The sequence below is a fragment of the Phodopus roborovskii genome, unplaced genomic scaffold (assembly GCF_943737965.1).
Source record: "Phodopus roborovskii unplaced genomic scaffold, PHOROB, whole genome shotgun sequence".
NCBI lineage: Eukaryota > Metazoa > Chordata > Mammalia > Rodentia > Cricetidae > Phodopus > Phodopus roborovskii.
Genome location: NW_026126682.1, coordinates 3,480,185 through 3,493,268, shown reverse-complemented (window position 1 = coordinate 3,493,268; position 13,084 = coordinate 3,480,185). Strand labels below are relative to the sequence as shown.

General features: G+C 39.5%; 1 protein-coding gene across 1 annotated transcript in view; it reads right to left on the bottom strand.

Annotated features, from left to right (window-relative positions):
- Grm3 (glutamate metabotropic receptor 3) overlaps window positions 1-13,084 on the bottom strand; it is a 205,045-nt gene that overhangs the window by 68,228 nt on the left and 123,733 nt on the right. Inside the window, exon 3 of the mRNA XM_051174578.1 lies at window positions 702-1,557. Within this exon, the coding sequence (XP_051030535.1) occupies window positions 702-1,557 (856 nt within the window). The remainder of the gene's footprint in view (window positions 1-701; window positions 1,558-13,084) is intronic.

The following is a 13,084-nucleotide window of genomic DNA, read 5'->3' as shown; positions in this document are numbered from 1 at the left end:
AGAAATATGTATGTCTTATTTAGAAGTAAATTAAAAACAGCAATACTTTTTTTTGTGGCACTGCATAGTTACAGATCAGAATGACTTCAATCAGTCTTCAATTTGCTTCTATTCAGGATCACAGAGAAAGCTGCATTTTATACTGTAATTTGAGAGAACCCACAACTTCTAAAACCCCAGGGGAATGATGCTTGGGAGTCACCATGGTTGTCTGGTTGTCTTCTTTATTCTGTCCCTAATTAGGCCCTGGGAAAAGTGACTTTTACTCACCCACTGTGACAGTTATAAGATTCTTTTGCTCAAATCACCCACAAGGAAAGCTTGGAATTGGTGTTCCTTAGACAGTTGCCAATTCTGCTACAGAAAATTAAATGCCCCTATCATATGTGTCATACCCTGCAGCTAACAAGAAAGAGTCAATGTAGCATGGGCCCATCCTGGCTGCTGCCACAGTAGGACCATCAACCCTGCCTAAGGGCCTTTCACTTTCTTGTGGTATACCAGCCAAGATATCCGTCAAAAAATGAACAAGACTATCAAAGGGCTACCATTGCATCTTGGGATGTTTAAGATTATGAACCCCCTTTTGTGTGTCTCTAAACTTCTAAAGCAGGGATGTCTGGTCCGGGGCAGAGACATTTGGCTCCTGGTTGGGTTCACCTATTTACACCACAGAAGACGCTTAAAGGTTTACTGCTTACCCGTGAAGTTGATTTTCAGCAAGTAATCCTTGTACAATTTCTTTCCGTCCAGGATCTTCATTGCATCACAGAGCTTGGTGGTGTTAGGACAGAGGGTCCGCTGCATTTTGTGCAGCGCATGCGCCATGGCATACACTGCATTCACCACAAACATGATCTTTGATTCTTGCTCATAGTTGCTGCTGTCAATGGCCAGGTGCTTGTCGCAAACTCGTCTGTGGTTTCTCTTGTTCTGGAGGCTGCACTGGAACTTCTGCTCCCAGAAGTCTCGGAACCAGGGGTTGCGGTGATTGTTGTAGGGGTTGAGGCTCTGGAAGTAGCGGTCGAACTGGCGAACTGGGTGAGATGCTAGCTCCAGGGTGATGGCGCCGTAGGCTACGTGCTCACTGCCCTTGATGATGCTCTCCTGTGCACCCCAGCCATCGCTGGCCACCCAGGTGAAGGAGGCGTTCACGCGGCTGGCTGCTGCTATCAGCTCCCGGGAGTCGTCACTGCGCATGAATAGGACCACAACACGTGCATTGGGCTTCTGCAGCAGCTCACGGATCACGCTGTCGTAGGACTTGCGGATGTTGGAGCGGCCCACCTTTTCTGCAGTGGCTATGCAGATGTTGCGCAGCCGGGCTTCCTGCTCAAAGGCCTCGATCCCTGTCTCCCCGTAGTCACCTTCAGAAGCAACAGTGGACACATATGTCCAGTTGAAGAAGCGCAAGATCTCAGCCATGGCTTTGGCCTGGTAGAAGTCAGGGGGCACGGTCCTGGCAAAGTAATCATAGCGCGACTTGTCGCTGAGTTTGGCACTGGTGGAGGCGTAGCTTATCTGAGGGATCTGGAAGAGCCTCAGCAGGTTTGCCACCTGAGTAAGGAGACAAGGGAAGCACCTTTAAGTAAACAAAGACCTCAAGAGAAAGATTATGCACAGGGAATATTCACATCGTTCACATCTGTTCTCAGCCTCCTTTTCATATGGAGGTCACTCCTTGAGACCTTAACCAGATGCTTTCCTGGACACCCTGTTTAGACAGTAGGAAGCTGGTCCAGAGCAGACAGCATTTGTTTTGGGGGAAGGGCATGGTGCAAAATGAGCAGGGCACCATGGCTGGAGCTTCTTAAGCTCTGCACTAGACTCTAGACTAATGAAATCTGTTCAGAGGTTCTGAACGTGGTTGTTCTTAGTTCCCGAGGTCCTGCTATACTCAGCCAGACAATGAACTACAGTGAAGTGGCCAAATTCGGTTTTCAGACAACTTGGCTGTGGTTGTATAGAAAGAGCCCGGGTGTTTAATTCTCACTTCCCCCTCTTTCGCTAAAAATGGCAGTCTCTGAAAGAGTTTAATTTGGGAACTGAGTACCGCATGGACAGTCCAAATTAGACATTTATTATCTAGGTTAGGCAAAGAAGAAAAATCAATTTTATTTAAAATATCTTCAGATCATTCAATATTTAGGTATATAATTTGATAAACTTCCGAAACTACAGCAACTTTTTCTTTGCCTTGTTTATTTCTCAAAATTTGTAGAAGGAAATCATGCTGATATGCCTGTCTTACGTTTTCTGTTTAAATCAAATGAAGTATTGATGGCATTATTGAGAATGAGTACTTCGAAATATTTAAATCCTATGCTAAGTTAAAAAAAAAAGTAATAATTTTCTTATAATTCAGCTATCAACATTTTATTATCTTATTTATTTTATGAGAAAAAAGAGAAAGTGATTCTAGTTTATCAAGGAGTGCTGCATTGAGTATTTAAAATACATAATTGCACAGATCAAATTAGATTATATCATATCTAATAAGATGTGCATGGTGGTACATAGTTTTAATCCCAGTACTTGGTGTGGGTGGGAGGCAGATGCAGGTTGATCTCTGTGAGCTCCCGACCAGCCTGATCTACAGAGTGAGTTCAAGGACAACTAGGGCTACACAGAGAAATCCTGTTTCAAAAGACAAAACAAAGCAAACAAACAAGAGTTTTTATTCTTCTTGGCTTCTGAAAGGTTCGTCTTTGTGAACTGTAAATTACCTAATATCCCATGTCAACTTTAATAAACAGACAAGTTGAGAATTTCTGAAGACTCTTCGAAAATTTTCTTCTGGCAAGTGAAGTTTTGTGTTTACATACAATATGCAGGGATATCAGCTTGAAATGGGGAGCTCTGAGCACAACAGAAGCAATGTGAAGCAACGGACATCTGAGTCCTGATTAATAGCCATTTCATGTAGCAAAGGACACTAACAACCAGGTTCTTACACAGCCACACAGAATGTTACTGGAGATCTGGCCTGCTATTAAAAACAATGCTGATAAAGCCAGAGCTACCAAAAACATTTTCCAATTCCAGTAACTTTCATTTAACCCCAGCTGGAAAACCTGAGATGTGACACATCGAATAATAGTGAAATTAGAACCTCAAGTGGAGTGAATGGTTGGATTAACACGCGGGGTGAGTTCTTCTCTGTTGAGATAATGGCATGCCTATATGGAATCAGAGCACAAGAACACTTTTTGTTTACTCGAGCTAAGTGCAAGGGCAGGTGTCTCTGAGCTGGTACTGTCCTTACTCTTAATACCCTACATCCACTGGACTTATGAGGCACCATGACAGCTGTGGTGATGCCATCCCTTTCTGTGCACAGACCTGGCGGTGAAGTTTCTGGGTAGCATCAGAAAAACCATTTCTTCTTGAGGCAATAATACTTTCTCAGTTTCAAGCTGGAGTCACCAGAGCCTGAACCCTCTAGGGAGACATAAAATGAAAGAAACCAAACAAAAAATATACCCAGAGGCATTGTTTCCTGGAAATAAGGAACCACAGTTCTTAAGCTGTTGAAATTTTCTTTTCCCAAAGGGGTAAGGAAGTTCTCAACAAAAATTGTTCTTGTCTTTTGACTGTTAGATCCCATGGCATCATGTCTGCCTCTCTGGAATATCTGACAACAACTTACAATTTTAAAAAGCTGCACAACAGGATGAGTTAGCTTCAACATGATAGCAGCATGGGCGTTCTCTGTACTGGGAAGAGGTACATTGAGTTTAAGCCTGCTTGGGAAAGTGGTGAATTAGAATAAATACTGATTATTGTCATTGCTTTTATTATGCTGTACATGGCCCCTTGCACATGTGTTTAAGGGAGCTAGAAAAGGGAAGAAGAGTTGCTGAGTTAAGATATAAGGATGGAATTCTTGTAAGTACAATGTCAAGTGTGTCATCCATATTGAACAGCGGTGGCAATAATATAAAGTAGTGCTACCAGACTCACATTATAAACACATCTGCAACAAATTAATAATAGGAAAAGTATTGAAATACTATGGTGAGTTCTTCTAAAATTAGTTTCCTTAGTTATAAAAGTAATAATTCTGAATTTGTAAGTGGGTACCGCAGAAGGCAGATTATTAATCTCTTTTCTTTTGCCTCCCTCCTCAGTCTAATGTTATTTCTAGAGAACAATATTCATAATTTAGCATGCTCCTATTACAGATCCATTTTCTTGTATAATCAGTTACCACTTATAGTGATTGTGTGGTGTTTGTCTATATCCACACATACATTTTTTTGGTAATTATAAAAGCCTTTTGGTGTAATTATTATCTTCATTTCAACATAAAAAAGTGAGTTCTATGACCTTATGAAGCTCTTTATAGTTTTACAATTAAAGTGCAGCAGAAAATCAAAATGGGAAACTAGGCGTTTGACTTCCAGTACCAGAATTGCTTTCTTCTTCCTTGCTGTCTACCTCTACTTGAGACCATCATCTTGAGACGTGGAGTGTGGAGATACTCAGCCAGGGAGAACACATGAAAGAGGAACAGAAGTGGTATATCATCCACTATCTACCTGATGTCAGTAGGAGCTTTCTTTGTGTGTGCGTGCCCATGCATGAATGCAAATGCATGCTGTAACAACACATATGTGGGGGTACAGGGAATGCTTAGGGGACAGGCCTCACCTTCTACCGTTCCATAAACACAGGCTTCTGGATGTTCTTTTTTCTCTACCTTCTATCTTGTCTTAGGGGAACTGGTGTCACAGGCATGTGCTACCACGTTGGCCTTCATGTGGATTCATGTCTTTGCGTTTATTCCCCTGAGAAAGTGCTTTAGCCACTGAACTAGCTCTCTAACTCTCTAAGATTTTTTTTTTAATGTAAAATTTAAAATTTGGGGTTGGGAGATGTCCAGGTTGTTGTCAGCTAAATTCTATATCTCATTTGTTGGAAAAGTGGGCACTTAAAACATTCTTGACTTGCTAACTGGCCATATGGTTTCTTAGGGAAAGCATGAGGAAGTAATGAAAACTCCTACACACTGGACATTATTTAGAAAGATAAAGGAAGAACATTCTTAGGATGGGGAAGTCATATGAAATTTGGAAGAAAATTACTCTGTTATTAGTAGGAGAAGAGGGAGGAAAGTCCAAGATTTAGTTATGTTTCAGACAGAAACATTTTAAAAGATTTGTACTTTGCATAGGTAGAAATTATTTAAGTAATATAGTATAAGAGAGAAAGAAGGACTTAAAAATAATTCGCACAATATAGTCTCTGTAGGGGAGACAAGATAACTCCAAGCCCCACTGGTTGATGGGATGTTCCAAAGGGTTCAGGTTAAGGGATGAGGGGATTAGGTGTGTCCATTGCGAAGCTGAGCATGAATTTATAAGTGTGGACAATATAAAACAGAATATGAAAATGGAAGTAGATTTTGTTGTTCTTTTGTTTTGCTCTGACTCGCACTTCAGAGGAAGACATAGTAGAGTTAATGGCTGGAGAAGTTAATTCCATAAGTATAAAAGACAATGGCTGATTATGGTGATGGATGCCTGCAATTACAGAACCTGGGTGGGCTGAGGCAGGGTAATTGGGAGCATGAGGCTTGCATGGGCTTCATAGAGAGATCCTGTCTTTAAAAATCAATGATGATATTATTCCCCCTTTCTTCCTTCTCAATAAGAATGAATTCCAACATGGAAGTGGTGATACAAAAAAAATAATATGGATATTAATCTTACACCAAATCTCTCCAGAATGTAAGAAAAGCTCATAAAATCATGTCTAGTTCACTGCTATCAATGAACTCTGGAAAAATGAAGATTTAATTATGGAATTATTTTAATAAGTCCATTGTGGGAGGACTAAAGTATGATAGAAGAGGAAGAAGGGCAAATTCAGGAAACATGAAGGAAGAATAGGTATAAATTTACAGGCATGGGTTTGGTAATTTTCTAGTTCCCAGTTTTTGAACAAATATTGCACTGACACTTAGAAATGAATGGGGCAATTATTAGGGGTCAGGATGGACTCAGTAAGGGTACATTTCACTTTCAGCATTAGCTGGATCATTTGAAGAAGAATTGCAGTCCGGAGGACCATGGAGGACCATGGCTTCAACAAAACATTAGTGACGTTACCTGGAATCTTGTGAAAAAGGAAAAGTGAATCACAAATTAAATATATATGCCAAAATTTAAAAGTATGCTCAAAGCACATATTTTTCTTTTTATGTAATTTGATACTGTGTGTATCAAATTGATCTCCAACTTGCTATGTCTCCATGCTGTCTTTGAATGAATTATCTTTTAGCCTCAGTCTGATGAGTGTTGGGATTCTGAGTATGTACCACCATGCCTAGCTTGAGAGCAGCTTGGAAGAAATTTATATAGTAGCTAAGTAAGATTAAATTTTTCATAAGTGCTGTTGGAAAAATAAAAGTAATCTTCAAGATCATTGCATTTTTAGAGCTTGAAGGGATAATGAAGGGTTTTTTTGGGGGGGGGAAGACAGTGTTTCTCTGTAGCTTTGAAGACTGTCCTGGTACTCTCTCTGTAGATCAGGCTAGCCTTGAATTCATGGAGATCTGACTGCTTCTGCCTCCTGAGTGATGGGACTAAAGGTGTTCACCACCATGAAGGTGATCTTAACTTCTATCTTTTAGGCAAAGAGACTGACACTCATAAAGAGAAGTGACTTTCAAAATGTACTCAGCCAACAGAAAAGCTAAGGTGGAGTCTACTCCCTTTAGAGGACAAGGCTCCCTTTCTGCAACAAGGGGATACTGTATCAGCTGAGATGTAAGTTTCTGGTTTTAAACTTAAATAAGACAGGTAAAACGTTCTTTTTAATGAAAACCGGGAAAAATAAAAGTTGAAGGTAATCAGTCCATAGGTGCTAAATCCTAGGAAGGCTAATGTGTCAAGCATGGACTAGTGAGTGCTTTGTTTGCTTCAGATTCAGTTCTGAGTTTGTCAGAGTTAGGCAGAGAAGCCATCCTAGTCTTCCTAGTCTCTAGGTTACTGTTCTCAATCACTCAGTTTTGGAAAAGTCATAAGATCAGTAATATGTTTCCTAGTCCTGACATTTTGTCCCATTATTGGAGATGCATTTTCTCTTTTTCTTTTTTACTTTTGAGATTATAATTATAGCATCTTTCCCTTCCCTTTCTTCCTTTGAAACCCTCCCATACACCCTTATTTGTTCTCTTTCAAATTCATAGCCCATATATGTATATGTATGTGTATTCCTAAAGATGGCCTGCTCAATTTGAATAATGTTACTTATGTGTACATCGAACTAATTGGTGTGGTTTTTCCCAGAGACTAATTTTCCCATTCTCAGCATTCCTTGGGTACCTGTAGTTATTTGTGTAGGGTTGAGGTCTTTCAGGCTTTGCCCCATCCACTTTGCAACAACTATTGTTGTCTTTCCTCAGCTTATATTTGGGCAGTTGTGTTGGTGAGACTTTATGAATGTAGCTTCTAACATTACTGAGACCCAGATTCTCACAGCAAACTCCTTGGTCCTCTGGCTCGTACAGTGTTCCTGATGTTTCTTCCACTAAGCCGTCTTTGTTGTGGGAATGTATTGTAGATGTATCCATTGGAACAAAATGAATGCATTTTGAATTGTGGTTCTTTTTGTAATGGTCTGTTGCAGAGAGTCTTTGATGATGCGTGAGGAATACACTTATCTACGTGTATAAGGACTAATGTTTAGAATGTAGTTAGGGATTGTGCAGGTTTAATAAAGTAGTGATTGTAGGCTCTCCTTAAAGATACATAACTTCACTCATCCTGGCTATGTTTCCTTTTTGTTCAGTGGGCCTTAAGCCCAATTAGAGAGCTCTGCCAAGGTATGCCTGCCACTACCACACTGTTAGGATTTTTATGCCATACTGTCCTCTGTTGTGGTGCTATATGATCTCTTAATCCTCACAATGATTTCATGAAGTGGGAAAAGCCATTATCTTGAGGCACAATGGGTTAAAAAGGTGTTAAATGCTAGATTTGATTCTGGGAATCTGAGACCTCTCACGCTATCATCCCAGATTGACCCAGTTCATTCTGTGCCTCAAGCTCATTGCCAATAGTTCTCAATTCAGTGCTGGAGTGATGTGAAATATTGTGTTTGTCAATTTTTCTCTCTGAGACACTAAAGTCCTTTATTTCAGGAGCATGAGCAATTATTCACAAAAAAGCATCCCTTTAAATTATCTGTCTATACTTTGTAGTGGCCTCATAAACAACTGTTTGTAGACTGACCATCTACAGTGATAAAAAATTATTTATCCTAGAATCTACTGGGAAGTTTCTGAATGGAGGATGAGGAGATATCACAAATGAACTTGTGGCAAATTGTTCTTTACTCAACATTTAGGGCAGAAAATGTGCATTGTTAATCCCTGATAGTATACCCTCAATGCTTCTTAGAGCTTGGTGTTCTCCAATATGTTTGTTTACTAAGTGAACTGATGAATGAATGAGATGAGTAATTTCCTGCCCCACCATATCACCTTTTCCAAGACAGAGATAAGCATCTATGGGAGGAGGCAAAGGGTAGATCCAGAGAACACTGTATAGCTAACATCACATATTTCCAATAAACAATTTTATGTGCAGTATAAATTCTACACTAATAGTATTCAGTTTTTTATTAAAATAAAGGCATACACAGGGAATTTATTTAGACCTTTAGGGATCTGCAGCCAAGATTTTTATACCATTAAAATCAATTTCTCCAAATTATGGCTCTATGCGCAGACAAAAGGAATCCAATTTTATATCAATTGGGGTTGTCACTGCTCCAATTGCCTAAAGCCTATACAACAAATTGAGGGCCTTATCTTGAAGTTTGATTAATTAAATCACATATACTTAAGTTGCCCTCAAGGAAACATATACCTTAGACAAGTGTCACATGATGGGTTGATTCTAAGGTCTTCAGGCAAGGTACGGTTTCTCTGGTGACAAATGCATTATGTTCAGATATCTAAGCAGCCACATCAATTGTTCCTTTATCATTATTGCTTAGGGAATATATAAAAGTTTTCCCATAACCAATTCTAAATGAGGAATGATACTACTATCCAAACATTTGTTTGTATCAAAAAGCTTTCCACATGCAGTGTATATTGCTGTTTTACACTTATTTATTTATAGTGGTGTGTGTGTGTGTGTGTGTGTGTGTGCATGCTCGTGCATGCTGTGCATATGCTACAGTGTGAGTGTGGAGGTCAGAGAATAATTTGCAGGAGTTTCTTCTCTCCTTTTACCATATAGATCTAATGTAGATCTAGAGGACCAAACTCAGGTTGTTACAAACAGTGGTGACAAATGCCCTTGTTCTCTGGCTCATCCAGCTGACTCACATTAATTTTATGTTTTGTTTTTGTTTTTTGGAGACAGGATTTCTCTGTATTGCTTTGGAGCCTGTCCTGAAACTCACTCTGTAGACCATGCTGCCCTGAACTCACAGAGATCCTCCTGATTCTGCCTCTGAGTGCTGGGACTAAAGGCGTAACAATCCAGTGTTACTTTGGAGCAAACATTTTTGGTGCTTGAATGTATCCAGGGCTAGAAATTATGTTTCACTGTAGCCTAAGTCACAGAAATATTGACATTTATTTTTGATTCAAGAAATAAAAATTTACAAGCTTTTGCTTATTTGGGAATCACATCTCGTAACAATTGTCAGTGCCAGAAGCTCTTTTCTTTGTGTTGTAGGTGACAGCCTGTATCTTGGTGATGCTAAGATCATGAAGAACAAAAGAAGGTGAACTCTGAGAAAGACTCAGGGTATCTACTATTCTTTTCATGCTGTGGAAAAAGAGGATGTCAACTGGAAATCTTCTGAGCCACCTGTGGCACCCATGTCAAGGCTTATGGTCATTCCTTTTGCTTGGATTCTCTCTGATAATGTCACACATGAGCTGCAGGCCTCTCACTACTTGACACAATGCCATTTTGGAAAAAAGAGAGAGAGAGAAAGAGAGAAACAAAGAAAACCCAAAGGCAATGCAATTTTGCAATTTTAGAGTCTAGTATAAATAAGTACCCACTAATGTGATTTTCTTCCATGAGAATTATTTTCAGAGCTTGCATATCATTGGCTTCTGAATCTGGGCTGATATATTAAAGGGAAACAGCAACTGGCTTTTCTGTGGACCTGTGCTGAGTTACAAAAATTCCAGATGGAAAGAAGCACCAAACGCTTCCAAGGAAGATGCTATTTGCAGGGTTGAACTACATACATTTGAACAAGAAGGCATTGCTGCTGTCTCTGGAGTCTGGAGTCCTAACAATAACAACTTCAGTAGGTTTGCCTTTTGTCCTATACTGTTCACAGTCCATCTCGCTTTGGGGCTGTTTTCTGAGAATAAGCCTGCACCTCTAATTGTTCTTTAACACATGCAGAGCTAGACGTTTTATTTAGTTCTTTTAATTAAATGCTTATAGATAAGCCTGAAGAAAACCACCGAGGGCTGCACTTTGAACCATCTGCCAGCTCACAGCCCAGTAGCCAGGTGAAGAAGTTCTAGAAGTTGGAAGGTTAAGAAACCCCAGTGCTCATCATTCTCAGACAGATCAAATTAAACTATTAGCTGTACAAAATACCAGATTGGCTTGTATTTTAAACTGGAACTGGAGGTGGCTTGTAGTTGAGAAACTGCCTGAGGAATTCAAGCTGTTCACATCACATGAGTTAGCTGCCCATACAGGGTGCCAATCATACTATTATTGCAAAAAAAAGATTAGTCATTTTTTTTAATTTGGCCACACTATCTGCAGCACATCTGGAAACATTATTTTATATTAAGAATAAAAACTACAAAAAGGCCAGGGTTGATTTGAATTTACGAAATCATATAATATGATAATAGTATAGTGAATGCTGGTTTGCTTAGTATAATCTGTAAGGGTCACCCATTGCATTCCAGGAACTCTGAAAATATATGAGTCAAAGATGCTTCTTGCCCTTTTCCATTTTGACATAGTCCCAGTGTCAGTCCATGAAAATCCTGGGAAAAAGAGCATTAAAGATGGCTCCCAACTGTCCTTAATTCTGCTTTAATTTCCTCAGTAATCATCACACTTAGCACCTGTGGTCTGCAAATGTGGATCATCATATGCTTCTGCTTTCCTCATTTCAAAGCAAGGGACTGATGAGCTGTGAAATGTTATCTGATTTCCCATCCTCATGGCTTATTGATCAGACTGAGAAGGCCTTTTAGATCCAGAAGGATCCCCTGAATCCTATTATTTCAGAGGACAGACATCAGGGCTTCTGTTGTGACAATGCCACTCCACACAGAAGTGTCTGTCTTGTCCCCTTGTCTTCACAGGATTATTTCCCACTCAGACTTAGCAGCAGTTGTATTACCTATTGGATCTGTTTTGCTGACCCCTCCCCTTTTCTCCATGAGTTAATTTTCCAGAGAAACCATGAAACTGAACTGATTTTGGTTCCATACAGTAACAACTGTGTCTTACATAACAAGTATGTTGAACAGTTATACTCACAAATGCACTCCCAGGGTGCCGAACACCAGATGTGTCAGAAACATTCTTTAGTGCCTTAGGCATTGATTTGGGGACAGTCTCTTAAAGATTTAACAGAGTCGCAAGTTAACCTATGCTATGCTATTCTGAAGCCCCAGAACTTACTTGTACAGCAACGATATGACAAAGATGTGATCATTAATAAAGAGACATTCTTAGCATTCTTCGTTGCCAACCAGAAGTGAGGACCCTGAGGAGCTAAGGGTGATTCCCTGGTGTGCTTATGAGGTCCTGCACTAACTCAGGGGAGAGGGATACACATGGTATCACATGTAAGGAACATAACTGTGGTATTGGGAATTTCTTTGTTAACTGTACTGTTTGAGAAAAGCTGTCAGGTGCAAAAGAAGCAGACTGTGTAGTATGCTTCAGTTCCCAGGACAGATCCCGTCCATTTCTCTCACTAGCTATGTGAACTTTGTGAAGTTTAATTCTTAAGACATCAGTTTCATCATTTATAAAAAGGGAATAATAGTAATTCCTAGACTTACAAAATTACATATGAGTTAAATACAATATATGGGAAGTACTTCATTTCCTGACTTGCCTAAGGTAAAAACTTTAAAGGTGGTAAAGATGATGTCTATTCAAGGCATTTTTCTAAAATGTAGATTTTTCTGAAAAGATTTACACCTACATTCTCACTGTCCTCAAGGTAGTTATACCCTTGTAGATGATAAAGAAACTTAGACATGCATCACATTCTGAAATACAAACACAAGGCACAGACCAAAGAGCAACTTAGAACAGTAAGTGTGAGTTTTCCAGGAAGAGATAGGCGTAATGGGGCCTTTAAATACAAGAGAGATCAAATAGTGGGGAAAGTTCCTGTTGCTTTATTCCTATCAGACAGGTCACTAGAGGGCCAGTGTTACAAAGGATCAGGAGGCGATAAAGACATGGGAAAAGTAATCGGACAGTCAAAGTTTTATAGGCAATTATGGGTATTTTGATCTATGTTATTTAGGATCTAAAAATAAATTTAAAAAATGTAAGTGTAGGAATGACATGAAAAAGTTTTAAAACTTCATCGCAGTGGATGAAATCCAACTAGAAGGTCACTAGGCCAAGGCCCTCACATGAACAGATACTTGTTCTGATGTGGACTCAATACTCGAATGCCAGAAAACGTATAATGCCAGGAACCATGAACAGCTTATTGAAGCATCAAGATCAAGGTTTTAGAGAAAGAAGTTAGCTTTCCTAAAGCTTATTTTAATTGGTTGATAGTAATTATTCAGAAACCTATTCTTTGGGTTATGTCACTGGTTGCTCACCATCTTGGAAGGAAGCAGGTCATAATAGGACACTTATTGGAAACTGTGGGAAGACAGAAGAACATTAAAATAAAAGTTACAGTAACTTCCCAGGAGCAACTCAGTCTTAGATAAGCCATGACTTTCTTTATGGTGAGCTAATTGTCAAAGAGTGTTAAATAGCCCACTCTCCCAGTTGAAGCTCACTGGGTAGCACAACCTACCATAATTGCTATGTTGCTTCAAATTTGATACAAAGATATGTTTTAAAACTACTTCATAAACAAAGGC